At 40.2% G+C, this 25,959-nt stretch overlaps 1 protein-coding gene across 31 annotated transcripts in view; it reads left to right on the forward strand.

Annotated features, from left to right (window-relative positions):
* Window positions 1-25,959, forward strand: part of LOC133049270 (ATP-binding cassette sub-family C member 4-like) — a 374,395-nt gene that overhangs the window by 80,465 nt on the left and 267,971 nt on the right. For 14 of the 31 annotated variants that reach the window (XR_009691268.1, XR_009691269.1, XR_009691270.1 and 11 more), the window contains one exon: window positions 15,541-15,691. Coding sequence is in view for 17 of the 31 variants with exons in the window: in XM_061133249.1 (XP_060989232.1) it covers window positions 15,541-15,691 (151 nt within the window). In the remaining 14 variants the exon portion in view is untranslated. Of the gene's footprint in view, window positions 1-888; window positions 1,006-15,540; window positions 15,692-22,564; window positions 22,685-23,768; window positions 23,813-23,857; window positions 23,969-25,959 lie in introns of those variants that run through there. The other 17 variants (XR_009691263.1, XR_009691264.1, XM_061133240.1 and 14 more) reach the window with 8 other exon arrangements.

Below are 25,959 nucleotides of genomic sequence, written 5' to 3' on the forward strand. Positions count from 1 at the left end.
TGCCCCACACACCACACTCTCCTTTCTGTAAAATGGAGAAAATAATACCCACTTCCTAAGGTTTGTTTGGCGGACAAAAATGACGACATTTTAATATTATTATTCACATAACATCTAAATGCATGTTGAACACTAAGTAATGGATACCTAATTTAAAAAATACCACGTATGTTTTAGATAAGAAAAATAGTCTGATGACAGTGGCATTTGTTGTTGTTCAGTCGCTAAGTCATGTCTGACCCTCTGCCACCCCGTAGGCTGCAGCACCCCACCCCAGACCTTCCTGCCCCTCACTATCTCTCGGAGTTTGTCCAAATTCATGTCCATTGAATTGGTGATGCCATCAGCCATCTCATTCTCTGCTGCCCTCTTCTCCTTTTGCCTTTGGCAAAATGGCATTATGCTGCATTAAAGTTATTTTCAGAGACAGTTTCCAGGCCCATAAATATCATCTCATGAGCTTGTATCACAGAGATTCTAGGTTTGTAATCCTTAAAGATTTTAATGGACATTTTCTTCGGTAGACTCACAGAATAAAAATCAGTTGTTTTCAAGATAGACCACTGAGCATTAACTATTTCAGAGCAATGTAATTTTCATACAATTTGCCAAAGTCCCAAATAGCACTGAGTAAGGATCTCAATTATCTACAATTCTTGTCATTGAAATCATCATCTCCAAGGAGTCTTCCTATTGCTAAACAAGTGAAGTTGAAGGTGACACATGCAAGTTAAAATGCCAAAACCTAGGCATTTTAAGTTTAGCATTTTAATTTTCAGAAAAAAGTTTGAGACTGTTCTGAGTGTGTGAACTTGCACATAGCTGCTCTCAGCAAAATTCTGTAATTTATTGAGGAAAACTAAGTTGTAAAATGCTTATTTCCCACAGACCCCTCATTCAGGGGAAAAAAAAAATCAGCAGCTTAGCAGAGCTCAACTGACTCTTCACATCCTTTCATGGACACAAAGGGCTTATTCTGAGGCCTCTTGAGCAACCAGTGGTGAGACCAGGGACCGTGTCATTCCCTCCTCAGCACACATAGAATGCACTGACTGCAGTTTTATGAAGTGAAAATGCCCAAGAAAAAGAAGATGTGAAGGAGGTGTCCTCAGTCATTTCTTTCCAGAGAGGGGAGCACAAAAGAACAGGCCAGTGCATCTGGATATTGAGAACGAAGCCTGAGACTCAGTGTAATAGGTTATTATGGGTCACGTGCTTTTACAGCTTTTACTTGTCTCAGCACCACTGACGCTTACATTTCATTGTGTGGGAATGTCAGGGAAAGTGTGTAGAGAGTATCCCAGCCTCTCTCTGAACAATGACTTTGTTATTTTGAGATTTCTGTGGTGTGTTGATCCCTCCCCAATCCCTTCCTCAAATCCCCCTTAGGGATGTTTATTTTTAATATATATGTAATACTAGTGCTTTGTGGATATTTTCTTCTAGTCAGTGGCTTGCCATTTATATCCTTAGTAGAGATCAAGGTTTAATTTTGATGACATCTAATGTTTACCATTTTTTCCTTTTCTTTTGTAGTTGATATTTTTGTATCCTAAGAAACCGTTGCACATCCTTAGGAGTGTGAAGATATTTTTCTAAGTTCTACCTTTTTAGATATTGATGCATCTTGCACTATTTTTCATATGTGAAGGAGTAATTAGTGGTTGAGGTTTATTTTTTCCAATTATTCTGGACACATTTGTTAAAGACTTTTATGCATTGAATTAAGGAAATCTGCATCTGTATAATTTATTTTGTTCCTCAAAAGTTGCAGTTTATACCAATATTTAGATCCTTATACCACTGCTGCATTCTTAATTACTGTTCATTTTAATAAGAGATGAAACCCATAGTTTAAATTGTCTAACTTTGTACTTCTTTGTCAAGGTTGCTTTGGTCATTCTGGATTCTTTACTTTTACGTATAAATTTTAGAAGCCTTCCAATTTGCTTTTAAATAAAAGCCTGCTGAAAATTTTATCAATATTTCCTTTTAGCCATAGGATTTTTGAGAAGTCTGAGTCTTAACAATGTTGGATCTTCAATTATGAATATGTATCTTTCTCTGCTTATTTAGGTCTTTTTTAATTTTAGAAATATTTTGTAATTTTTACTATAGACCTCTTACACTTCTCTGGTTAAATTTATTAATGGTATTATTGGATTGTTTTTTAAAATTATTTATTTATTTTTGGATGCACTGTGCCTTCTTTGCTACGCATGGGCTTTCTTTAGTTGTGGGGAGAGTGGGTGACTAGTTGCTCTGGGTGGGCTTCTCATTCTGGTGGCTTTTCCTGTTGCAAAACATGGGCTCTATCGTGCATGGGCTCAGTAGTTGTAGCACATAGGCTTAGCTGCTCTGCACATGTGGATTCTTCTCAGGGATCAAACCCGTGTTTCCTGCATTGGCAGATGGATTCTTAACCACTTAGATGACTAGAGAAGCCTTGTTTCTGATACCATTATTCACTTGCTGGTTGCTAGTCTATAGAAATATTGTTGATTTATTTGTGAATTAACTTTGCATTGCCTGGAGTTGATGGCAGTAGCTTTCTTTTTTTTTTTTCTTTTTTAATTCTGTAGGATTTTGTCCATATACAGTCATGTCAGCTGTAATAATGACAGTTTTGTATCTTCATTTCCAATATTTATGACTTTTATTTCCTTTTCTTGACTTGTTGTGGCTGGAATTTCCAGTTAGTGTTGAAGAGAATTGGTTAGATCAGTTAATCTTGTATTCTTAGGGTAAAATATTTTAATATTTTTTTATTACAAATAACATTAATTCCAATATTTTAGGTAGGCATCTGTTGTCAGATTGAAAAAGTTAAACTTAACATTGCTGGAATAGAGTTTACTTGGTTGTAATGTAGCATTGTTTTTATGTATTGCTGTATGTAGTTTGTCAAGAATTTTTGTATCTGTTGTTCATGAAGGATATTGGTCTATGATTAGCTTTTTAAAATATTTTGTCAGCTTTTGGTATCAGAATTATGTAGCCTCAAGAAAATATGTGGGAAATATTTCCATTTTTAATGGTCAGTTTAATGTGTCAGCTTGACCAGACTACATTCCTCAGTTATTCAATCAAAAAGTGATCTGTATGTTGCTCTGTAGGTATTTTGTAGATGTGATTGAAGTCCATTATCAGTTGATTTTAAGTAGGGACAATTATCCTACATAGTCCAGTGGGCACAGTTCAGTCAGTTGTAAGGATTTAAGAACTAAGCCTTCCCTGAAGTAAAAAGAAATTCTGCTTGTGGAGAACAGCATCAGCTCCTGCCCAAGGGTTCCAGTCTGTCCTGTGTAACAGCCAACCCTGAGCATTTTGGACTTGCCCAGTCAAGTTAGATTGTGGAGTATTATCCTTTTTATATTGCTAGATTCAGTTCATTGGTATGTTGTTTAATATCCCAAGACAGTTAAGTTTGTACTTTTTCCTTCTTTTAATGTCTTTATCTGGTTTTTATATCATGATAATGCTGGACTCATATACCCTGGAAAAGTTTGGTAAAACATTTCTGCAAAATATTTTTGTGAAACCCTCTAGACTTACACTCTTTTCTGTGGAAAATTTAAAAATTATATATTCAGGAAATTCTCTGGTGGTCCAGTGGTCAGGACTTGGTGCTTTCACTGTTGTGTGCCTGGGTTCAATTGCTGGTAGGAAAACTAAGATCCCACAAGCTTCATGGTATGGCCAAAACAATAAAATAAAGTAAAATAAAACAACACAACAACACAAGAGAAGACTGTATACATGGACATCACCAGATGGTCAATACTGAAATCAGATTGATTATATGCTTTGCAGCCAAAGATGGAGAAGTTCTATACAATCAGGAAAACCAAGATGGGGAGCTGACTGTGACTCAGATCAGAACTCCTTATTGCCAAATTCAGACTTAAATTGAAGAAAGTAGGGAAAACCACTAGACCATTCAGGTATGACCTAAATCAAATCCTTTATGATTATACAGTGAAAGTGATAAATAGATTCAAAAGATTATATCTGACAGTGTGCCTAAAGAACTAAGGACAGAAGTTTGTGACATTGTACAGGAGGCATTGATCAATAACATCCCCAAGAAAAAGAAATGCAAAAAGGCAAAATGGTTGTCTGAGGAGGCCTTACAAATAGCTGTGAAAAGAAGAGAAGCTAAAGGCAAAGGAGAAAAGCAAATATAATATCCATTTGAATGCAGAGTTCCAAAAGATAGCAAGGAGAGAGAAGAAAGCCTTGCTCAGTGATCAATGCAAAGAAATAGAGGAAAGCAATAGAATGGTAAATACTAGAGATCTCTTGAAGAAAATTAGTGATACCAAGAGAACATTTCATGCAAAGATGGGCACAATAAAGGACAGAAATGGTACAGACCTAACAGAAGCAGAAGATATGAAAAAGAAGTGGAAGCATACACAGAAGAACTATACAAAAAAGATCTTCATGACCCAGATAAAAGTAATGGTGTGATCACTCACTTAGAGCCAGACATCCTGGAATGTGAAGTCAAGTGGTCCTTAGGAAGCGTCACTGCAAACAAAGCTAGTGGAAGTGATTGAATTCCAGTTGAGCTATTTCAAATCCTAGAAGATGATGCTGTGAAAGTGCTGCACTCAATATGCCAGCAGATTTAGAAAATGCAGCAGTGGCCATTGGAAAAGGTCAGTTTTCATTCCAATCCCAAAGAAAGGCAATGCCAAGGAATGTTTGAACTCCCACACAATTGCACTCTTCTCACATGTTAGCAAAGTAATCCTGAAAATTCTCCAAGCCAGGCTTCAATAGTATGTGAACCATGAACTTCCCAATGTTCAAGCTGGATTTAGAAAAGGCAGAAGAACCAGAGATCAAATTGCCAACATCTTTTGGAACACAGATAAAGCAAGAGCGTTCCAGAGAAACATCTACTTCTGCTTTACTGACAACACGAAAGCCTTTGACTGTGTGGATCACCACAAACTGGAAATTTCTGAAAGTGATGAGAATACCAGACCACCTTACCTGCCTCCTGAGATCTGTATGCAGTTCAAGAAGCAACAGTTAGAACTGGACATGGAACAGGAGACTGGTTCCAAATAGGGAAAGGAGTACATCAAGGTTGTATATTGTCACGCTGCTTATTTACCTTATATGCAGAGTACATCATGAGAAATGCTGGACTGGATGAAGCATAAGCTGGAATCATGATTGCTGGGAGAAATATCAATAACCTCAGATATGCAGATGACACAACCTTTGTGGCAGAAAGTGAAGAGGAACTAAAGAGCCTCTTGATGAAAGTGAAAGAGGAGAGTGGAAAATTTGGCTTAAAACTCAACATTCAGAAAACTAAGGTCATGGCATCTGGTCCCATCCCTTCATGGCATATAGATTGGGAAACAATGCAAACAGTGGCAGATTTTATTTTTGGGGGCTCCCAAATCACTGCAGATGGTGACTGCAGCCATGAAATTAAAAGACACTTGCTCCTTGGAGGAAAAGCTATGACCAACCTAGACAGCATATTAGAAAGCAGAGACATCACTTTGCAACAAAGGTCCTTTTAGCCAAGGCTATGGTTTTTCCAGTAGTCATGTATGTATGTGAGATTTAGACTATAAAGAAATCTAAGTGCCAAAAAATTAATGCTTTTTTTTGTTTTTAATCTTTTTTTTTTTTATTAGTTGGAGGCCAATCACTTCACAACATTTCAGTGGGTTTTGTCATACATTGATATGAATCAGCCATGGATTTACACGTATTCCCCATCCCGATCCCCGCTCCCACCTCCCTCTCCACCCGATTCCCCCGAGTCCTCCCAGTGCACCAGGCTGGAGCTCTTGTCTCATGCATCCCACCTGGGCTGGTGATCTGTTTCACCATAGATAGTATACATGCTGTTCTTTTGAAATATCCCACCCTCACATTCTCCCACAGAGTTCAAAAGTCTGTTCTGTATTTCTGTGTCTCTTTTTCTGTTTTGCATATAGGGTTATCGTTACCATCTTTCTAAATTCCATATATATGTGATAGTATGCTGTAATGTTCTTTATCTTTCTGGCTTACTTCACTGTGTATAAGGGGCTCCAGCTTCATCCATCTCATTAGGACTGGTTCAAATGAATTCTTTTTAATGGCTGAGTAATATTCCATGGTGTATATGTACCACAGCTTCCTTATCCATTCATCTGCTGATGGGCATCTAGGTTGCTTCCATGTCCTGGCTATTATAAACAGTGCTGCGATGAACATTGGGGTGCACGTGTCTCTTTCAGATCTGGTTTCCTCAGTGTGTATGCCCAGAAGTGGGATTGTTGGGTCATATGGCAGTTCTATTTCCAGTTTTTTAAGAAATCTCCACACTGTTTTCCATAGCGGCTGTACTAGTTTGCATTCCCACCAACAGTGTAAGAGGGGAAGAGCTAACACCTATCTTACTCAAACTCTTCCAGAAAATTGCAGATGAAGGTAAGCTTCCAAACTCATTCTATGAGGCCACCATCACCCTAATTCCAAAACCAGACAAAGATGCCACAAAAAAAGAAAACTACAGGCCAATATCACTGATGAACATAGATGCAAAAATCCTTAACAAAATTCTAGCAAACAGAATCCAACAACATATTAAAAAAATCATACACCATGACCAAGTGGGCTTTATCCCAGGAATGCAAGGATTCTTTAATATCCGCAAATCAATCAATGTAATACACCACATTAACAAATTGAAAGATAAAAACCATATGATTATCTCAATAGATGCAGAGAAAGCCTTTGACAAAATTCAACACTCATTTATGATTAAAACTCTCCAAAAAGCAGGAATAGAAGGAACATACCTCAACATAATAAAAGCTATATATGACAAACCCACAGCAAGCATCACCCTCAATGGTGAAAAATTGAAAGCATTTCCCCTGAAATCAGGAACAAGACAAGGGTGCCCACTCTCACCACTACTATTCAACATAGTGTTGGAAGTTCTGGCCACAGCAATCAGAGCAGAAAAAAGAAGTAAAAGGAATCCAGATAGGAAAAGAAGAAGTGAAACACTCACTGTTTGCAGATGGCATGATCCTCTACATAGAAAACCCTAAAGACTCTACCAGAAAATTACTAGAGCTAATCAATGAATATAGTAAAGTTGCAGGATATAAAATTAACACACAGAAATCCCTTGCATTCCTATATACTAACAATGAAAAAACAGAAAGAGAAATTAAGGAAACAATACCATTCACCATTGCAACAAAAACAATAAAATACTTAGGAGTATATCTACCTAAAGAAACAAAAGACCTATACATAGAAAACTATAAAACACTGATGAAAGAAATCAAAGAGGACACAAACAGATGGAGAAACATACCGTGTTCATGGATTGGAAGAATCAATATTGTCAAAATGGCTATTCTACCCAAAGCAGTCTATAGATTCAATGCAATCCCTATCAAGCTACCAACGATATTTTTCACAGAACTAGACCAAAGAATTTCACAATTTGTATGGAAATACAAAAAACCTCGAATAGCCAAAGTAATCTTGAGAAAGAAGAATGGAACTGGAGGGATCAACCTGCCTGACTTCAGACTCTACTACAAAGCCACAGTCATCAAGACAGTATGGTACTGGCACAAAGACAGAAATATAGATCAATGGAACAGAATAGAAAGCCCAGAGATAAATCCACGAACCTATGGACACCTTATCTTTGACAAAGGAGGCAAGGATATACAATGGAAAAAAGACAACCTCTTTAACAAGTGGTGCTGGGAAAACTGGTCAACCACTTGTAAAAGAATGAAACTAGAACACTTTCTAACACCATACACAAAAATAAACTCAAAATGGATTAAAGATCTAAATGTAAGACCAGAAACTATAAAACTGCTAGAGGAGAACATAGGCAAAACACTCTCCGACATAAACCACAGCAAGATCCTCTATGACCCACCTCCCAGAATACTGGAAATAAAAGCAAAACTAAACAAATGGGACCTAATGAAACTTAAAAGCTTTTGCACTACAAAATTAATGCTTTTGAACTGCGGTGTTGGAGAAGACTCTTGAGAGTCCCTTGGACTGCATGGAGATCCAACCAGTCCATCCTAAAGGAGATCAGTTCTGAGTGTTCTTTGGAAGGACTGATGTGAAGTTGAAACTCCAATACTGGGCCACTTGTTGTGAAGAACTGACTCATTGGAAAAGGCCTTGATGCTGGGAAAGATTGAGGCGGGAGGAAAAGGGGACAACAAAGGATGAGATGATTGAATGGCATCACTGACTCAATGGACATGAGTTTGAGCAAGCTCCGGGAGTTGGTGATGGACAGGGAAGTCTGGTGTGCTGCAGTCCATGGGGTTGCAAAGAGTTGGATATGACTGAGCAACTGAACAGAACTGAGAAAATAAAATAAAGGATTCAAATTCTTAAATAAGTATGCAATTATTCAGATTTTCTATGTCATTATGTTTGTTTTTTATGTCATTTTAAAGACATTAGTTCATTACATTAAAATTTAAAAGTTTATCTGCACAGTGTTTATTATATGCTCTTTGTAATGGTCATGGTATCTTTTGTATTTAAGTGCAAGCTAATGTGTTAGTTGCTCAGTCATGTCGACTCTTTGCAACCCCATGGAGTATAGCCTGTCAGGCTCCTCTGTCCATGGGATTCTCCAGACAAGAAAACTGGAGTAGGTTGGTTGCCATTTCCTTTTCCAGGGGATCTTCTCAACCAAGGGATCAAACCTGGGTCTCCTGTGTTACAAGCAGATTCTTTACCATCTGAGCCACAGGGAAGCCCAATGGCTTGTATTATCCTCTTTTAATTCATATTAATAGCAATTCCCCCCCCCCTTCTTTACTTTTGCATTTTGTGGTGATTTCAAAGAACCACACTTTGAGTTTGTTGATTTTCCTGCTTAGAAGTTAGTTTTCTTTTCATTTGGGTCTTTTGTCATTTAGTTGCTCAGTTGTGTCTGACTTTTTGTGACCTCATGGACTGTAGCATGCCAGTTTTGCCTGTCCTTCACCCCTCTCCCAGAGTTTGCTCAAACTCACGTCCATTCAGTTGATGATGCTATCGAACCATCTCATCCTCAGTCACTCCCTTCTCCTCCTGCCATCAATCTTTCCCAGCATCAGGCTCTTTTCCAATGAATCAGCTCTTTGAATCAGGTGGTCAAAGTATTAGAACTTCAGCTTCAGCATCAAGTCTTTCCAATGAATAATCAGCGTTGACTTCGTTTGGGATTGACTGGTTTGCACTACTTGCTGCCTCAGGGACTCTCAACAGTCTATTTTTTTTCTTATTTCATTCTTCTACCTACTTTAATATGCCTTTTTAAAAAATGTCTAAGATAGATCTCAAAACCCTTGACTTTTAGCTTCCCCCCCCCCATTTATTTTTATTAGTTGGAGGCTAATTACTTTACAATATTGTAGTGGTTTTTGCCATACATTGACATGAATCAGACATGGATTTACATGTATTCCCCATCCCAATCCCCCCTCCCACCTCCCTCTCTGCCCAATCCCTCTGGGTCTTCCCAGTGCACCAGGCCCGAGCACTTGTCTCATGCATCCAATCTGGGCTGGTGATCTGTTTCACCCTAGATAATATACATGTTTCGATGCTGTTCTCTCAAAACATCCCACCCTCGCCTTCTCCCACAGAGTCCAAAAGTCTGTTCTATACATTTGTGTCTCTTTTTCTGTTTTGCATATAGGGTTATTGTTACCATCTTTCTAAATTCCACATATATGTGTTAGTTTACTGTATTGGTCTTTATCTTTCTGGCTTACTTCACTCTGTATAATGGGCTCCAGTTTCATCCATCTCATCAGAACTGATTCAAGTGAATTCTTTTTAATAGCTGAGTAATATTCCATGATGTATATGTACCACAGCTTCCCTATCCATTCGTCTGCTGATGGACATCTAGGTTGCTTCCATGTCCTGGCTATTATAAACAGTGCTGCGATGAACATTGGGGTGCACATGTCTCTTTCAGATCTGATTTCCTCAGTGTGTATGCCCAAAAGTGGGATTGCTGGCTCATATGGCAGTTCTATTTCCAGTTTTTTAAGGAATCTCCACACTGTTCTCGATAGTGGCTGTACTAGTTTGCATTCCCACCAACAGTGTAAGAGGGTTCCCTTTTCTCCACACCCTCTCCAGCATTTATTGCTTGTAGACTTTTGGATAGCAGCTATCCTGACTGGCGTGTAATGGTACCTCATTGTGGTTTTGATTTGCATTTCTCTAATAATGAGTGATGTGGAGCATCTTTTCATGTGTTTGTTAGCCATCTGTATGTCTTCTTTGGAGAAATGTCTGTTTAGTTCTTTGGCCCATTTTTTGATTGGGTCATTTATTTTTCTGGAATTGAGCTGCAGGAGCTGCTTGTATATTTTTGAGATTAATCCTTTGTCAGTTGCTTTGTTTGCTATTATTTTCTCCCAATCTGAGGGCTGTCTTTTCACCTTACTTATAGTTTCCTTTGTTGTGCAAAAGCTTTTAAGTTTCAGTAGGTCCCACTTGTTCATTTTTGCTTTTGAAAACTATAAAACACTGATGAAAGAAATCAAAGAGGACACAAACAGATGGAGAAATATACTGTGTTCATGGATTGGAAAAATCAATATTGTCAAAATGTCTATACTACCCAAAGCAATCTATAGATTCAATGCAATCCCTATCAAGCTACCAATGGTACTTTTCACAGAACTAGAACAAATAATTTCAAAATTTGTATGGAAATACAAAAAACCTTGAATAGCCAAAGTAATCTTGAGAAAGAAGAATGGAACTGGAGGGATCAACCTGCCTGACTTCAGACTCTACTACAAAGCCACAGTCATCAAGACAGTATGGTATTGGCACAAAGACAGAAATATAGATCAATGGAACAGAATAGAAAGCCCAGAGATAAATTCACGAACCTATGGACACCTTATCTTCGACAAAGGAGGCAAGAATATACAATGGAAAAAAGACAATCTGTTTAACAAATTGTGCTGGAAAAAACTGGTCAACCATTTGTAAAAGAATGAAACTAGAACACTTTATAACACCATACACAAAAATAAACTCGAAATGGATTAAAGATCTAAATGTAAGACCTGAAACTATAAAACTCCTAGAGGAGAACATAGGCAAAACACTCTCTGACATAAATCACAGCAGGATCCTCTGTGACCCACCTCCCAGAATATTGGAAATAAAAGCTTTTTTTAAGACTTTTTTTCTTTTTTTTAAAAAAATTAATTTTACTGGAATATAGTTGATTTATAATACTGTGTTTATTTCAGATGTACAGCAAAGTGGTTCTGTTATACATATACATATATTCATTCTTTTTTAGATTCTTTTCTCATAGGTTACCATGAGATGTTGAGTAGATTTCCCTGTGATATACTCTTATAGTGCTCTTCTTTTTAAGGTATACCTTGTTAAATTAGCAAATAAGTGGACTCCAGACTTAAGTTTTGTAATAAACTTGAACCCTGACAAAAGTATAAAGGAAGCTATTGCTCAATGAGATAGACTAAACCTGAAATAAGAAATACAACATGTTTCCCTAAAGCTTCCTGTTGTGCTGGTTAACAAAGTGTGACCCAAACCCCACCATTCACACTTCAGTGGAGTTAGCAGTGACTCTCAGTTGGGAGCAAATTGAAGGATACCCATGTCTTAGAGCTTTCATGGTTGTGAAAAGATCCAAGGCAGCCAAATGAGGGATGAAGAATGCAATAAATGTATCCCAAGCAAAGGACAGGTTTAGAAAAGCTTAGTCTTAGGATTTGTACGTGTGTTTGTGTATGTGCATGTTAGTTGCTCAGTTGTGTCTGTTTCTTTGCAATCTTGTGGACTGTGGACTGCCAGCCTCCTCTGTCCATAGAATTCTCCAGGCAAGGATAATGGAGTGGGGTGCCATTCTCTTTTCCAGGGCATCTTCCCAACCCAGGGATAGAACCCTGGTCTTCCTGCATTGCAGGCAGATTCTTTACCATCTGAGTCAACAGGGAAGTCCAGGGTTTGTATAGATCTCACCATATAGCTAAGACTCACCAAAGTTTTATAATGTCCTGATTTAACAGAGCTAAATGAGTTGGGTTATATCAAAGGAGACAGAGGTAATGAAGGAGGGATTTGAGAATCAGATCTGATCTCCAAACTACCTGAGACGTGCAAGCTACTATATCTGCTTACATGAAGACTTAGCACTGACCCTCGGTTAGTGTTAAACTTGTGTACTTACTTAGTCACTCAGCTGTGTCTGACTCTTTACAACCTCATGGACTGTAGCCCTCCAGGCTCCTCTGTCCATGGGGATTCTCCAGGCAAGAATACTGGAGAGGGTTTCCATGCCCTCCTCCAGGGGATCTTTCCATCTCAGGGATCAAACCCAGGTCTTCCACATTGTAGGCCTATCTCAGCACAATATTGGGCTAATAGAATTTCTCCTCCAGGTATAGATTGCCATTCTCTGCAAACTGAAGAATTTTTCTGAATTGTGAAAAATCACCATTTTCTCTCAAGTGGAAGATTTCATCTAAGAATTTTTTTATATGTCCATGTGGATTCATAGACTTTGGATAGAATTTCCCAAATGGTGTGCTCCAAATGGAAAATATATAAAAATAATGATTCTCCTTATTTGGGAGGTATCAGGACTTGGTCACTTGCTTCTGGGTCAGTATGCTTCTTTCCGTATACCCATCATTGTCTCTGTTCCATAGAGTGACAGAGGTGCAGAAGCACTGGCCATGGTGATGTGGTCCATCAGATGGGCCTGGAATCCAACCAGTGGGGGGAATTGTGTGTAGCTTGAATTGGGCTTTTACGATTTCTTGGGAATGTAGAAGAAAGAAATGAGGTCAGCTTCTAGGAAGGGATTTATTATGTGTTTGTTGTACACTAGGATCTTTTGTTTCCTTCTTCAGATATTGACATTTTTTTTAAGATACTATTTCATCTTCTACAAAATTCTATAAAGGGTTTGAGATGGCTAGCAATAAAATATTCACAAATGTATATACATATAAAAGTAAAAGTGCTCAGTCATGTCCAACTCTGTCAGATCCCATAGACCGTAGCCTGCCAGGCTCCTCTGTCCGTGGAATTCTCTAGGCAAGAATACTGGGGCGGTTTTCCAGTCCCTTCTCCAGGGAATCTTCCAAACCCAGGGATCAAACCTGGGTCTTCTGTACTACAGGCAGATTGTTTACCGTCTGAGGAAAGATCGTTTCCCTTTACCACTAGGGAAACCAGTATGCTGTGTGTGTGTGTATAATAAAACCTTTAGAGACATCCTTTTTGAATTGCTTCAGAATTTAGGGCCATGAAATCTGAAAACCTGAACCTAACTCCAGAGGTTCTGAGAGCATTAGTGATGGATCTTCAGTGGTTACCTAATGAAAAAGCACTGGCACAGCTTCCATGGAGCCCTTCATTTTGATCTTACCTCTGCTTCCCAGGTTACCTTCCGGGCTGGGTTAGTCATAAAAGGCCCTCACCTGGAGTGGTTTAGTCACTCATTCTTGTTTGACTCTTGACTCCATGGACTTTAGCCTGCCAGGTTCCTCTGTCCATGGGGTGTTCCAGGCAAGAATACTCGAGTCAGTTGCCATTTCCTCTCCAGGGGAACTTCCTGACCCAGGGATCAAACCTGGGTGTCCTGCATAGCAGTCAGATTCTTTAATGACTGATCCACCAGGGAAGCCACCTTGGGGAGAGCCAGATTATTGAAGTGGATGAATGTTATCCATCAAATGATGCAGGTCTGCTAAAAAACAGTAATTTGGATTTTTTATAATTGACATTTTAGTAGTTGTTTTTTTTTTTTTGACAAACAGCAATGGCAAGCCAAGTGACCAAAGGCTAGGCATAGAAGGAACTCGAAGGACCCATGAACATGAAGGTTGTAGCGTGGTGGGATACATAGTCAAGCCAGTGGCTGTAAGAAATTGTTTTCTGGAGGTCTAATTGGAGGGAGGTCAGACAGCCCTATTTTTCTCCACTTACAATTAGAATTTATTCCTTCAGAGTTCCATCCTCTTCACTCTGAGTTTTCTTTTGATACCACAGCAGAGGTGGAGAGAAACAGGAAAAGCACATGGGTCTCCATCCAGATCATGCAGTTTGGTTCCCAAGGGCTCCTGGCCACAGAGTCACAGTTCTGGTTGTTTGTTCCTCCTGCCTGCAATGTGACTCTGAGATTCCCTGAGTACAAACTGCTCCTCCTCTCTTTCTCCAGGATAAGGAATACCTTCCTGGGAAACTTTAAGACAACCACTTACTCTCCCAACCTCATATTTCTTATCTGTAAAGAACAACCAGTACTAACTCAGCCAAGCATCTCAACCTTCTCATCCCACCTCACTTTAGGTCAAAATTTCCATCAACTGTGATTACTGCCTGCAAATCATTCATGCCATTCTTTCTATTTGTTAAATAACCCTGTAAAATCAGTCATAAGTCTTAGAATTGTCTAAAAATATTCAGGTATTCTTCCCTGTGTTTCCCCAATACCCTGTGCCCTGTGCAGATCACCATGGATTTGTATCCACCTGAGATCATAAACTGCAGAGGCCTTGGCCCAGACTGGGTGAATCTACAAGTCCACACCACCCCACCCCACTTTCATAGAAGGCAGACACTAAATGTTGGTTGCATTCTTATTGCCTAATATTGTCCACCAGTGTATCATATTTTTCCTGATAAAGATGGATGCTTAAATCAGCACCAACCAGTGATTTTGTTTTCTATTCTACTTGCTGTCTTTTTAGACCAAGATCATTTCCCAAGAGTAAATCATCTCAAGGGATAATATGATTAAGAGAATGTTCATGGAACTCAGCACAGGGCCTTACACACAGTACACACGTTGTAAATGGAATCTGGTGTTGTAATAATCATTAACCTTTGGAATGGGTATTTTAAATACTTAGTGTAATAATACAAATGTGGCTGTATGTTGGAAGTAAGCTTAAATATGTCATAATGGCTCATGAAATGGGCTTCCCAGCTTTGTGAGAGGCTTTGCAGTCTCCATTAAGTTGCTTTTCCTCTCCCTGTGCCTCACTGTCTCCATTTGTAAAATTAGGTAATACTGATACTAGATATATTACACTGAATTGGTAATTAACCACTGCCTTATCCCTACATGTATAGCTGAGGCGTCTGGATTTCTCTACTGTGATACATGCTCACTCATCTCTCTAGTAACACCTGCTGACTCCTGATAGTTTGAGATGCAGCTCCTACTCTCTGAACTTCAAATAGTCTCATCTGTTAAAAATAGCAATGCCTGTCTCAAAGGGCTACTAAGTGTAACATAAGAGCTGATGCTTAGAAAATTCTTATCAGAGTGTTTGGTGCATGCAATAAACATCATGAGGACCACCTATAATTTTATTTCTTTGGAAGGGAAAGAATTCCCTGCTGTTTCAACAAGTTTTTTCAAGGAAAGGAGTTTAATCCTAACAGATCAACAAAGTTTATCTTTGAAAAGTATCCTTGACACAAAGGCCTCTATTTTCTCTATTTCAGGCATTTCTACTTGTGATTGGTGTGGTGGGCCTGATGGTGGCTGCAGTTCCTTGGATTGCTATACCTGTGATTCCCCTTGGTATCAGTTTCTTTTTTCTTTGGCGATATTTCTTAGAAACATCACAAGATGTGAAACGCCTGGAATGTACAAGTGAGTACCGACGTTCTCAGGTTGGTATGGCAGTGCAGGCTGTCTTCCATTTATACCGCAATTAACCAGACTCCTGAAATTTTGCAGACTTTCTTGAGGAATTTCTCACCATTAACATTACCTGATTGAAAGTTATGGCCCCTGAGAGTAGGTTTGGCCCTTAAGGCAAATGGAGCTGGCAGCAGCTCAGTTGCTCTTTGCATTTTAGTCCAAGGAGGACAGCTGTGAGCACCATGAGGACAGGGACCATTTCTGTCTTGTTCACGACATACTTGCTAACACAGAGTATCCACTCTATTAATACTATTCTTGCAAGTATTTCATCATGTTGGAACTAATATAAAAGGAAAATAGAGAATTTTTCTTCTCCTAAAGTTACCAGAAATGATAAGGAAAGGAAAAGATTAGGAAAAGGAAAGGAGACCTCAGGAAATATATGTCAGAAATGATATATTTGAAAAATGCATTATTTCACATGTTCTAGTAAGTTGCAGTTGCTAAATGTATTGAGAAGATGTGTGTTAGTCGCTTAGTCATGTCTGACTCTTTGCGACTGCATGGACTGTAGCCATAAGTAAAACCGTAAGCATTACCTTGTTAGCATATGAGATGAGTGCAATTGTATGGTAGTTCAAACACTTTTTGGCATTGCCCTTCTTTGGGAGTGATATGAAAACTGGCCTTTTCCAGTCATGTGGCCACTGCTGAGTTTTCCTTATTTGTTGGCATATTGAGTACAGCACTTTAACAGCCATCATCTTTTATGATTTGAAGTAGCTCAGTTGAATTCTGTCACCTCACTTGCTTTGTTCATAGTCATGCTTCCTAAGACCATTTGACTTGGAACTCTTAGATGTCTGGCTCTAGGTGAGTGATCACACCATTGTAGTTATCCAAGTCATTAAGATCATTTCGTATACTTCTTCTGTGTATTGTTGCCACCTCTTCTTAATATTGTTTGCTTTTGTTAGTTCCATCCCATTTCTGTCCTTGATTGTGCCCATCTTTGCATGAAATGTTCCCTTGGTATCTCTGATTTTCTTGAGGAGATCTCTAGTGTTTCCCGTTCTGTTGTTTTCCTCTATTTCTTTGCATTGATCACTGAGGAAGGTTTTCTTATCTCTGTTTGCTATTTTTTGGAACTCTGCAAATGCGTATATTTTCCCTTTTCTCCTTTGCCTTTTACTTCTCTTCTTTCCTCAGCTGTTTGTAAGGCCTCCCCAGCAACCGTTTCACCTCTTTGAATTTTTTTTTGGGGGGGAATGGTTTGGATCACCACCTTCTGTACAATGTTATGAACCTCAGTCCATAGTTTATCAGGCATTCAGTCTATCAGATCTAATCCCTTGAATCTATTTGTCACTTACACTGTATAATCATAAGGGATATGATTTAGATCATACTTGAATGCCCTAGTGGTTTTCCCTACTTTCTTCAATTTAACTCTGATAGTTCAATAGCGAGTTCATGATCTGAGCCACAGCTCCTTATCTTGTGTAGAGATTCCCCATTTTCAGGTCTAAAGAATATAATAAAAAAAATAAAGAATATAATCAATCTGATTTTGGTATTGACCGTCTTGTGATGCCCATGTGTAGCGTCGTCATTTTGTTGTTAGAAGAGAGTGTTTGCTATGACCAGTGTGTTTTCTTGGCAAAACTCTGTTAGCCTTTTCCCTGCTTCATTTTGTACTCCAAGGCCAAACTTGCCTGTTATTCCAGTTATCTCTTCCCTTCCTACTTTTGCATTCCAGTCCCCTACAATGAAAAGGACATTTTGTGTGTGTGTGTGTGTGTGTGTGTGTGTGTGTGTGTTAGTTCTAGAAGGTCTTATAGGTCTTCATAGAACCATTCAACCTCAATTTCTTCTGCATTATTGGTTGGGGCATGGACATGGATTACTGTGATACTGAATAGTTTGCCTTGGAAATTAACAGAAATGATTCTATTGTGTTTGAGATTGTATCCAGGTACTGCATTTTGGACTCCTTTGTTGACTATGAGGGCTACTGCGTTTCTTCTAAGGAATTCTTGCCCAAAGTAGTAGATATAATGATCAGCTGAATTAAATTTGCTTATTATGCTCATCTGTTTTAGCTCACTGATTTCCTAAAATGTCAATGTTCACTCTTGCCATCTCCTGTTTGAACCATTCCAATTTACCTTGATTCATGGACCTAGCATTCCAGGTTCCTATGCAATCGTGTTCTTTCCAGCATCAGACTTTATTTTCACCACCAGACACATCCACAACTGGGTCTCTGCTTTGGCTCAGCCTCTTCATTTCTTCTGTAGCTATTTCTCTGCTCTTCTCCAGTAGTATATTGGGCACTTACTGACCTGGGGAGGTGGGTCTGTGACATAAATAATAACACTTCTGCTTCCTCTAAATAGCAACTGATAGTATGCCTTAGGGCTTCCCAGGTGACTCACTGGTAAAGAATCTGCCTGCCAATGCAGGAGATGCAGGATACACCGGTTCAGTCCCTGGGTTGAGGAGATCCCTTGGAGGAGGACATGGCAACCCACTCCAGTATTCTTGCCTGGATAATCCAATGGACAGAGGAGTGTGGCAGGCTACAGTCCATAGGGTCGTAAGGAGTCAGACATGATTGAATGACTGAGCAAGTGAGAGCGTATCTTAAAGGTCACTGCTGGAGCCAACAGCAAAAAGAAGAACTCCTGACTGCTGTGGCCAGAAGGCATAAGCCTGGTTCATCCTTGTGCTCTGAAGGACTACGGAATCCTAACATTTATTTTCAGGCCCTATGGCCTAACTGCCCGTGGGGAGTATGCTGACATTTTTATCTGATGACATATTGGTGGCTGATTTCAAGAGCTTTGGGGTTACATTTTTGCAAAAGTGATCAAAGCAATGGTCAATCATGGACAAGTACATAAAACCAGGATGGCATCTGCTTGCCTTTCTCTAGCTTCTCTAGCCAGCTTTTAGCATTTGACAGTGCCTGAATGATGAATTCATATACAAATTCTGTCTGAACGGGGCTGGGATCAAGTAGCGATGTCTTCCATGGTCTTTGTTAGAGGAGGGTTAGCACATGTGATGACCTCGGGTCATCAAGTCTGCTGTTTTAAGGGGTTCTCATGCTGGATTCCCAGGGACTTTGTTCAATGGAAGGTGATTAATGGGGCTTCCCAGGTGGTGCTAGCAGTAAAGAATGTGCCTGCCAATGCAGGGGATGTAAGAGATGTGGGTTTGATCCCTGAGTCAGGAAGATCTTCTGGATGAGGGCATGGCAACCCATTTCAGTATTTTTGCATGGAGAATTCCATGGACAGAGGATCCTGGCGGGCTACAGTCCATGGGATCACAAAGAGTCAGACACGACTGAAGTGACTGAGCACAAAGTGATTAATAAGATGTGCAGTAGTGGCTAAGGCTATTGGGTGTTAGCTGAGTAAGATCTGGGGGTTTTCTGAACATAAATACTAAAGTCTGTTGAAAAATTGCTCATCGTCACCCACGGGCATCCTTAACTCCAGTTATTCTCCCTCTGAGACACTGCTGCTGTGATTAAAAGCACAACCTTGGGAATAAGATAGTGTGGGTCTCATACCTAGGTCTATCACTTAGGTGGGTTAATATAGTTAATCCTGGGCAGTCAGTGCTCTGAATCCCTTAGGTCTCTGGGGGTCTCATGAGGATTTCTTGAATTGATTCTTGTAAAGTGCCTGCTGGCCACTACCAAAGGCACTAGAACCTTGAACAAAAGGCAATTAAGAACTTACTCACAACTAGCAGGTCTCACATAGCTTGAACAATAACCTGCAGCAGGGCTATCAGCCTGGGGGTCCCCCTGCCAAGGAAGATCTGCACCCCACACTTGTGGGGTATGTCCCCAAGTGTCCTCAGGGTTACAGGAAAAACAACTGTCAGCCCTGTGAACTGTAGGTTTACATGTCTGTGACTGTGGGCTGACGCTATGGCTGTGACATAGTCTGCTTTAGGACAGCGAGCTCAGTGCTTGTGGCAAAAAGATGCTACTTTGGGCAACATAGAAACAGAGCCTTGACATCCCCTCTTCCCCTGTACTACTTAATTTTTTTTGGCAGATCTTCCAGTTCATGCATCCTGGCATTCTGCTTAGCCCTAAGTGGGTTTTGAAAGAAACAGGATAGATTTTCATGGGTCCTGATTCCCCTGGCCTATAACTCTTGGGCATGAGGTGAGTTAGGTGGTGGGATGTTTGATTCCTTGGTTTTCAAGGCTGAGATGACACCTGGTTTCTAAAGTCCACCCCACCCTACATCCCTGCTGAAGAGAATCAGCTGCACTTTGATCTCCTGACAGGGAAGCAGGTGAGGGAGGCCAGGCTGGAGAGTTCACTCCAGGACTCTCCCTGGGGGAACAGCCACGTTCCTGGCTGTTCCAAGGCTTCTGCCTCCTGCTCCGAAGCCTTGTCTGTGATGAATACTGTTGATGTCACTCTCTGTGGATTATAAATGAGAGCCTGGTTCTAGTGAGTTTTCTTTTCTCTCTGGGGCTAGGTTTTCTGATCCTCCTGACAGGGTGATGGGCCCCAGAATTCACCTGTATCATCCCTGTGAGCACCTGGTGTGCAGACTATTGAGTTCTGGGAGTGGTTGGGACATCTGGTAGGGCTGCAAAAAAGACCTGAACCGAGTCACAGACTTTCTTGTTTGGAGCCTGAGCTCAATCTGAGTTTATGTAGCTCTTATAACACAAAGTTATAGGCAGCTAAAATGTTACTCAATAGAGTGAAGAGAGAGAGCATTGTGGAAGCTGGAATGAGAACACAGGTACACAACTGGATGATCAAAAGCACCACTGAATACCTTTCAACTCTGTGCCTAAATGAAGTAAAAAGGGGAAATGTTAGATCATGTCACCATTCAGAGAAGGGTTTTTCCTTAAAGCAATATTACAGCTGAGGTGCCTAACAGTCAGTGTTCCTGGTCAGATGTCCCAGGCAGAAAAGAGTCCCACCCAGGGCTGAGTGGATGGTCACCTGGTCCGCAGCTCAGGCTGTCCTCCCCCAGCCCAGGGCTTTCCACCCTCTCCGAGCCCCACTGTCTCACAGGAGGAAGCCTGCTCCTTCCTTCCTTATTGAACTGGGGACACTAACCACAGGAGGTTCTGTGTCTTTACCTGTTTGTACCTCAACCCCTCCAAACAGGCAGTGCCTGGGTGCACGTCGGTACTGACTGAACTGTCACCAGACAGGCATTCAGATACTAGACTAAGGAGCGAGGACCTGAAAACTGTGGAATTTCCCTTGGACTTTTTCCCCCATCATTTTATAAAATGTCTGTAACCTCCTGTAAGATGCATTACTAACTTCCCGTAAACAACCTAGTTGCACTAACAGGTCTTCTCTAGGAAACGCACTGGTAACAAGGTGATGTCGGCATTTCCTGCTGATACAGCACAAGTTATCACTCATCCCAGACAGAGGTCACAGGCTTACACATGCCCCTGACAACAGAAAGTTACCACCTCATTCACAGTGGGGAATAAGAACCATAATGGGTCCTCCCTGCCTGGCAGCCTGCAGCCCACCTGTTCCCTGACAGGCAAGAGCCTGACCCTGGAGCTCGTGGTCAGTGTGCTCTTAGAGAAGATGGCAGGAAATGAATGGGCAGTCATGTGACATCAGGCCCCCAACCACATGAAGTTACTCAAAAGATGGACACTGAGGCTGCTGTCAGATTCTAAAAGGGTGATGTGAGTGTCACATGCCACAGTGCCCTCCAAACACCAGGACAGGTGTCCAGCAGGCAGATATAAAAACATCCATCAGGTTTTTGGAGCAGAAGTCAAGACTGTTCAAAGACTCCTCGTCTGCCGGGTCCTGTGGGCACAAGGGCGGTGCAGCACCAGGTGTCCATGACCCGCACAGAGACTCCTGGCGCAGGTGCGGGGAGAGGCCCAGGAGGGGGGAGACGGCAGACTGTCCGCTCTCTTACTCATCTCACCCTGTCCTGGGTCTGGGTCTGGTCCAGGGTGGGGGTGTACTGACTCTATCCCAGCCCCTAGGTTACTCATCTGAGGTGGAGACAGCACACAGGGAGCTCATCAAAATTCAGTGTGGTGAGGAATTAAATTTTAAAATGCTACTGATTAAAAAATTAGTGAACAGTAATTACTCACCCATGGAAAAGAATGAAATATTGCCATTTGCAGCAACATGGTTGGATCTAGAGAGTATTATTCTTAGTAAAGTCAGAGAAAGACACATATGATATCACTTATACATGGAATCTGAAAATAATACAAATGAATCTGTACACAAACTAGAAATAGACTCAGAGGCATAGAAAACAAACTTGTGGTTACCAAAGGGGATTGAGAGGGAGGGAGGAACAAATTAGAAGTATGGGATTAATAGTCACACTAGTATTAATATGTCAGATAGAGAACAACAAGGATTTAGTGTAAAGCACAGAGAATTTTATTCAGTATCTTGTAATATCCTGTAATGGAATGTAATCAGAAAAAAGAACTGAATGACTATACTACATACCTGAAACTAGCACATTATTGTAAATCAACTATACTTCAATATGCTTTTAAAAAATTGTGAGCAATTTCCACCTAGAAAGATGCCAGAAGAATTTGGAAGGAGGCACGTTTGAGAAAACCTTGATGAAAGAACCGGATAAGAATTTCTTTATCTAAATCTAGCTGTGATTTGAATTTGATCAAAGATAGTTTCAAAGAGAATCTCTCATTCCGAGGTCATTAAAGTGAAGCATTTGTGAGCAGGAGTTTAGGGTCACATGGAGGATTCCCTTTGGCAGGACGTGTGACCACAGAGCCCAGGAGGCAGTGGTTTCCTCGCCTCTAGCCTCCCTGACTTGCTCTGTCGTGTGTCTGTCTCTGCTTCCCCAGCACAGAGCCCGGTGTTTTCCCACTTAGCATCTTCTCTCCGGGGACTCTGGACCATCCGGGCATACAAAGCTGAACAGAAGTTTCAGGAACTGTTTGATGCATACCAGGATTTGCACTCAGGTCTGTACGTTTCTGGAGATGATTTCTAAGGATGGGATGTGCTGCCTTCTGAGGCTGACTCCCTCTCAGTTGGCCTGGCTGGCCAGCACCTCTCTGTGTGTCAGCACACGTTGTCCTCTGCAAACCTGCCTCCCTCACCCCTTCCTCTCAGCATCCCCTCTGTGCTCCCCTCTCATCCCCTCACAGCCCTGCTTATCACCCCTGACTGGCCTGCATTGTCCTTCCATCACTGTGCCCTGTGGACTTCTGTCTCTTTAAGGCAGGAGTCAGTAAACTTTTCTTTTTTCCAAAGGCTCAGATAGAAAATATTATAGGCTTTGTGTGCTGTCTATGTTGCAACTACTCACCTTTGCTGTTGTAGCAGAAACACAGGCAAAGATCATACATCAGTCAATGACTGTTTTCCAATAAAATTTTATTTTCAGAACCAGCTGGTGTCTGTTCTTGCCCCTCAGGGTGTGGTTTGCCAACTCTTCTCAGAGCAGACATGGAGAGTAGCAGACATGTTGAGGAAAATAATTTCCTGATTTGCTACCTACTTGATTATGCTTTGTATCAGTGAAGGCTTTTTTCTTTTTTTCCCCCCGCCTAGGTAAAAAATTCAGAATTTCCTCTAAGTCTATAAAATCCTGGCCAAACTTTCCAATCATTAATGTATTTTGAAGATAACATGGCATTTTGAAAGCCACATACAGATCCTGTTAGCTGATGGTCACCTGGACACTGGCTCCTAAGAATAAACACCTCAGGCCCTGTAGTGAGGGCAGAAGGTGCTGGAAACAGTGTGAACTGTGCTCTCTGCTGTCAGAGCTGGGAACAGTCGACTGTTTGAGAGGAGGATCTTTACAATCAGGCCCAGCACTGCAGGAAACACACAAATAAGATGTTTTTCCATCTTCTTTCTTGTGATGGTATTTCTCTTGATAGCCTGTGGGTTGAAGTTTTCAAAGCATGCTTTCTGGACTGATTCCTGTGTGTCCCATATGTTGTTTCGTGTTGAACATAGGTTTCTGGAATCTTCAGGTTCTTTTGAAGTTACAGGTGTGTAACTTTGCTGTCCTACCTTGTGTAAAATCTTCTGTAGCTCAACTGAGAAAATGCTCGCCCTCATGAGAAGCAGCTAACATGGTTTTTCTGTTTATGTATTACACTTATTATGGTTCACAAATCCAGAGGCTTGGTTCCTGCTTTTGATGACGTCCCGATGGCTCACTGTGTATCTGGATGTCATCTGTGCCATCTTTGTCACTGTTGTTGCCTTTGGAACCCTGATTCTGGCAGGAAGTAAGTACAGATGTGAATATTTGTGATATGCTTACAGTTTATACCCTTGTTTGTAGTTATTAAACTCTTGTCACCTTATCTAATATATACTCATTGGTTCTAATGAGTTGTATTAAAGTGTGCAGCACGTGACTCCACAGTGTGTCCATGTGAAGTCATTTGTGTCTTGATGAGAACTTTTATCTTTTTTTCCATTTACTTATTTATTTACAGTAGGTCCTTGTTGAGACCATTTAAAAAATTGTTTTGATTGGCGTATGGTTGATTTATGATCTTGTGTTAACTTCAGGTATATAGCCAAGTGAATCTGTTATACATATATCCACTTTTTAAAAGATTCTTTTTCCATACCCCATGAACATTGAGGTGCATGTATATTTTTTTTAGTAATTTGCATTTTGATTAATACTTCTAATGAATTGTCCTTTAGAAAAGAATTTCTGTTTTTCACTTTCGGAATCTTTAGGAGCAAAGACCAGGTATGAACATGCCTGCTCCAGCAGACCTGTGGTGCCTTAGGCCCCTGCTTTGGCTTGCTCATGCCATTCTTTCATTTTTATTTTAAGTTTTATTTGGGTATAGCTCATTTACACTGTTGTCTTAGTTTCCGATGTATAGCAAAGCCAATCTGCTATGCATATACATATATCCACTCTTTTTTAGATTCTTTCCCCATATAGATCATTACAGAAGTCTCTGTACTTTACAGTAGTTTCTTATTAGTTATCTATTTTAATATTTTATATATAGTAGTATGTATGTGTCAATCCCAGTCTTCCAATTTATCCCTCCCCTCCCTTATCCCCTGGTAACCATAAGTTTATTTTCTATATCTGTTACTCTACTTCTGTTTTGTAGATAAGTTTATTTGTAGCCTTTTGTTATATTCCATATGTAAGCAATATCATATTCTATTTTTCTCTGACTTACTTCACTCAGTATGAAAATCTCTAGGTCCAGCCGTGTTACTGCAAATGGCATTATTTCGCCCTTTTTTATGGCTGGGTGACATTCCATTGTATGTCTGGCACCACATCTTCCTTGTCCATTGCTCTGTTGACAAGCATTTAGGTTGCTTCCATGTCCTGGCTGTTGTAAATAGTGCTGCAATAAATATTAGGGTGCATGTATCCTTAGGAATTATGGTTTTCTCTGGATATATGCCCTGGAGTGAGATTGCTGGATCATAGGGTAGCTCTATTTTCAGTTTTTAAAGGACCTCCATATTGTTCTCCATAGTGGCTATACCAGTTTACATTCCCACCAACAGTGTAGGAGGGTTCCCTTTTCTCCACATCCTCTTCAGTATTTATTGTTTGTAGACTTTTTGATGATGGTCATTCTGACTGGTATGAGGTGAAACCTCACTGTAGTTTTTTGCTTTTTTTTTTTTCATTTTTTTCCACTGTAGTTTTGATATGCATTTCTCTAATAATTATAGATTATGACCATCTTTTCACGTGCTTTATGGCCATCTGTATGTCTTCTTTGGAGAATGTTTTAGTCTTCTGCCCATTTTTTGATTGGGTTGTTTGTTTATTTTCGATATTGAACTGCTTGTATATTTTGGAGAGTAATCCCTTGTCAGTAACTTCATTTGCAAATACTTCCCCCATTCTGCAGGTTGTGTTGGTATTTTTTTATGGTTTTTTTTTTTTTTTTTTTTGCAGTTCAAAAGTTTTTAAGCTTAATTGGGTCCCGTTTATTTGTGTTTCATTTATTTTCATTACTCTAGGAGGTGGGTAAAAAAGTTTGCTGCAGTTTAGGTCAGAGTTCTCCCTATGTTTTCACCTAAGAGTCTTCTAGTGTCTGGTCTTACATTTATGTCTGTAATCTATTTTGTGTTTATTTTTGTTTATGGTCTTAGGGAGTGTTCTGATTTTATTCTTTTACATGTAGCTGTCCAGTTTTCCCAGCACCACTTATTGAAGAGACTGTCTTTTCTCCATTGTATATCCTTGCTTCCTTTCTCATAGGTGACCATAGGTGAC

Source organism: Dama dama, chromosome 30 (assembly GCF_033118175.1).
Source record: "Dama dama isolate Ldn47 chromosome 30, ASM3311817v1, whole genome shotgun sequence".
NCBI classification, from domain to species: Eukaryota; Metazoa; Chordata; class Mammalia; order Artiodactyla; family Cervidae; genus Dama; species Dama dama.